Genomic DNA, 3,572 nt, shown 5'->3' with positions numbered 1-3,572 from the left:
TAGTCTTGACAGCAAATAAGAACATAAAATTAAAAAAAGTTTTTGCTTCAAATGGGTCCTAATGTCGAAAAGACGAAATCAAATGGCAGTGGAAACGGCGATGAAAAAAAGAGTTCTCGAACGAGAGAAAGAGAACAGCATTCCTCGCAAGGACTTTTTAGCATCTTTTGCTGGTATTAATATTGATTTTTTGAAATATTTACACGAAATTTTAATTGCTTTCTCCTCGGAATTTGAAAAATTATATTTTTCGACATATTTGGGGTTTTGAGCATGAAGATGAAATTTTTCAGCATTTTTGTTTGCCTCGCCTAGAGCTGTATTTTTGCTGAAGGCTGCAAAAACAAATCGCACTACTTTTCGAGGTATTTATAGCCATTACTTTAAAAAGGGGGCGTGGCCCGTCCATTTTTTTAAATACATTTTTCATAACTACAAATTTACTCACCAAATTTTGTGAAGCTAATTTGGTGGGAAGTATTTTTTGCCGCTAAAATCACAATTTCGCCCACTATCGAAAACCTTTTTTCGGGAGGTTCGAGTATAATTTACATTGGGTTTAGTGAATTACCCGAATTTATTCTGATAATTGGTTGATAGTTTTGCTGCAAGTAGGGGATGCTGATGAGGAATGTGGTAATTCCGAAACGCCTGTCCATCCAACCATTTTGACAAAATTTTCTATAGAAATAAATTTTTGACAAAAGGTTCTATAGAAATAAAAATTTAACATGAACTAAAAACGAGAATAAAATGTTATACATTTACAAATGAAGTACACGTTTTTACTAAATTTGTTTTATTAAAAAATTAGTCTAATTCTAATGACTTCTGTTGTACTCACGAGGTACTAACTACAAGCTAATATATCTAACATATACATACATATTTACATAAATTCTTACTATGGAAACAAATAGCCAAAAAAGCTAAAAATTAGTATTTGTAAAAAAAAAACTAAATTAACACTAGATTTCCATTTCACAATCATAATCATAAGTTTCTATTTCAATTTGCTTCCGGTTCTTCTTTGACCGTTTGTGGTGAAACCATCACATTGGTATTGACCATGCGTAGCCTTGTAATATTAGCCGAGGATCGAGTGGTAGCACCAATTTTGGCTATAGGCACCGTTATGGACGATGGTGTATTTGGAGAGGAGAGAACAGCCGATGAGATATTAACACAACGTGGTGTCATGGGCGTTGTTGAGGATGGGTCTTGCAGTAGGTGGTTAAGACGCCGTAACATATTAAGATCGGAGGAATTCACCATAGCCAGTGGTGAAGTATTAAGGGAGTTGTTCATGAGCTGTTGGCCGTTTGCCAAAGGTGTAGAGGCATTGGTAGTAGAGGATGCTTGACTTGAAGAATTTTCAAAAATTTCCGATAAGACTTCATATATGCGCCGTTTGAATATGATTTTTTGACGAAAGTCCATGGCTTTCATTTCGGGCAACAAACCTTGGAGGAATATATTGTCGTAATCGTGTTGAGGTACAATGTCCACTGGCTAAAGAGAAATACAATAGCAAATTATTAACAAAATCTTTCATGCAAATACTGAACTCTTACTTTAACATCTGGATAACTGCAAGTGTCCATGGCATAAGCACTATTTGCTATTCTCAATCGCTTCTTGGGTGGAGCACAAGCATAATTAATATAATCTCTCTTGCCTTCTTGGCTTATATCCAAGGGTTCATCTTCAATTTGTACCCTAGGTGGATTAGGAAATTCCTCAGCCGTCACAGGTGCTGTAGTGGAGGTGGCTTTCTCTTCACTTTGAGGCTGGATTGGTTCTATTGTCACCTCCGGTTCTGGTTCGTTGTCGGGTGTATTTTTAGATGTTGCCTCACTGACAACACTGCTACTACGCTCTTCTCGATCCTGAGATTTATCTTCATAATCTAACATGGCAGCTGCATAACTATCGATGGATTCTTCTCCCAAGGCCACCTCGATGTGTTCACCTTTTTCGTTACTTCGCGGTGATGTATAATAAGAATTTGATACTGTACGCCTAGAGACAGGTATGCCAGGTGTGATATGCCTGGAGAGAAATTGTAGTTCTTCATGCAGGTAATATGGTTTGGTGCGATTAGCACTGGCAGGTATTTTATTGACATTAATCGATCTTGCATATGAGGTTCGTATATTACGCCATCGTTCTTTGCAGGAGGAAACTGAAATGGATAATAAAATCTTAACTTATTATTTGTTTCGTTAATGGATAATGAGATTCAGATATCGTATAAGACTGTTTTCGACGTGGTGGGGATTCTAATAAGTGCCGTCAAATTCATAAAATATTGGCAGTGGAGTTAGAGGGATAATTCTGTTACAATACAAAAATGAAATCGCTGCCTTACAGTAAGTGCACTCAGAAATATTACTTTGAGAAAATATATTAACGGTCATTTCAAATATACTTTTGTATCCGATTATCTGGTTTATGACGAATTACGTCGTTTATGACTCTATTTACTGGCTTTGATTTTCCAAAATTTCCAATATGTAAGAAATTACAGCTAAGTGACAATTTCATAGATATTTACAGCTTACTTCATAGATATGTATATACCATATCGTACGAACCGTAGATACTATATTCGCTTTGGTATCTCAAGCATGAGCCAAGGGTAGGTAGGAGCATAGGCATATGCAATGGTATTATTGTTATTGTGGTGGTGGCAAAAACATCGCTGTGTTGTTGTTGTATTGTCAAATATCCTATACTGTCTTCATCATGTTGTTTTTGTCTGCTCACACCGTGGACTATTGTTTGTATTTTGTCCGTCTATATTGCTGTCAAACCCCGAAACATATCTCCTCTGTGCGAACATTTGGCAAAAGCAATATTGCCCCCTTGTCCTTAATTAAAGCGACAACAATACGAAGGCTTAATATTACCAGCAGTGCAAAAGCAAGAGAGAGAGAGAGAGAGCAAAAGCGACAGGGTTGCCAAATCTCATTTGAAAAATCGTCATTTTTTATGGAAATAACGGGGTTTCCTTGGCGTTATTAATTGTATTTTATTATTATTACTAATTATAATAAACTTATTTATACACGCACTAGCAACTACATTGAAAAAAATATTGTCGTGAAATCAAATATTTCATGTCTTTAAAATACGAATACAAATTTTGCTTAGCATAGAAGACGCATTTCTCTAATATAAAGTTTTTTTCCTTGTCCAAAAGTCGATAAACTTTTCAATGAAGTCGTATTGTCTTTATGATTTAGTGATTTCACTGAAAAATGGGTATCATAACATGAAAGAAAAAAATATTGGGGCTAAGGTCAACTTGACTTTAATAATTCAGAAAAATTCTTTAAATTTAATGAAATTGTCTTTAAATTTGTTGTCTTTTTGCATCTTGACTACAAAGCAAAAAATCGTTCAAATATAGGACATGTTTTCCAAAACTTTATTTTAAAGAAGTTTTTTACTTCAAACATAGCATAATTTCTACTGGAAGTCGAGTCCTAATTGGGAAAATAAAGTTGCCGTTAACTCGTTTTTAAAGGACTTTGAGAGCATATGAAGAAAAAAAGCTGAGAAAGCGA

At 35.1% G+C, this 3,572-nt stretch overlaps 1 protein-coding gene across 1 annotated transcript; it reads right to left on the bottom strand.

Annotated features, from left to right (window-relative positions):
- Positions 1-776: 776 nt before the first annotated feature.
- LOC142235383 (uncharacterized) lies at positions 777-2,420 on the bottom strand. Its single transcript, XM_075306637.1, has 3 exons — positions 2,396-2,420; positions 1,575-2,185; positions 777-1,512 (listed from the first exon to the last, which is right to left on the bottom strand). The coding sequence occupies exons 1-3, from the start codon at positions 2,418-2,420 to the stop codon at positions 1,009-1,011; spliced, it is 1,140 nt and encodes a 379-aa protein (XP_075162752.1). The 3' UTR covers positions 777-1,008.
- Positions 2,421-3,572: the final 1,152 nt, after the last annotated feature.

The sequence above is a fragment of the Haematobia irritans genome, chromosome 4 (assembly GCF_050003625.1).
Source record: "Haematobia irritans isolate KBUSLIRL chromosome 4, ASM5000362v1, whole genome shotgun sequence".
NCBI lineage: Eukaryota > Metazoa > Arthropoda > Insecta > Diptera > Muscidae > Haematobia > Haematobia irritans.
The sequence above is the reverse complement of the archived record's forward strand: the minus strand, read 5'-3'. Positions and strand labels throughout refer to the sequence as shown.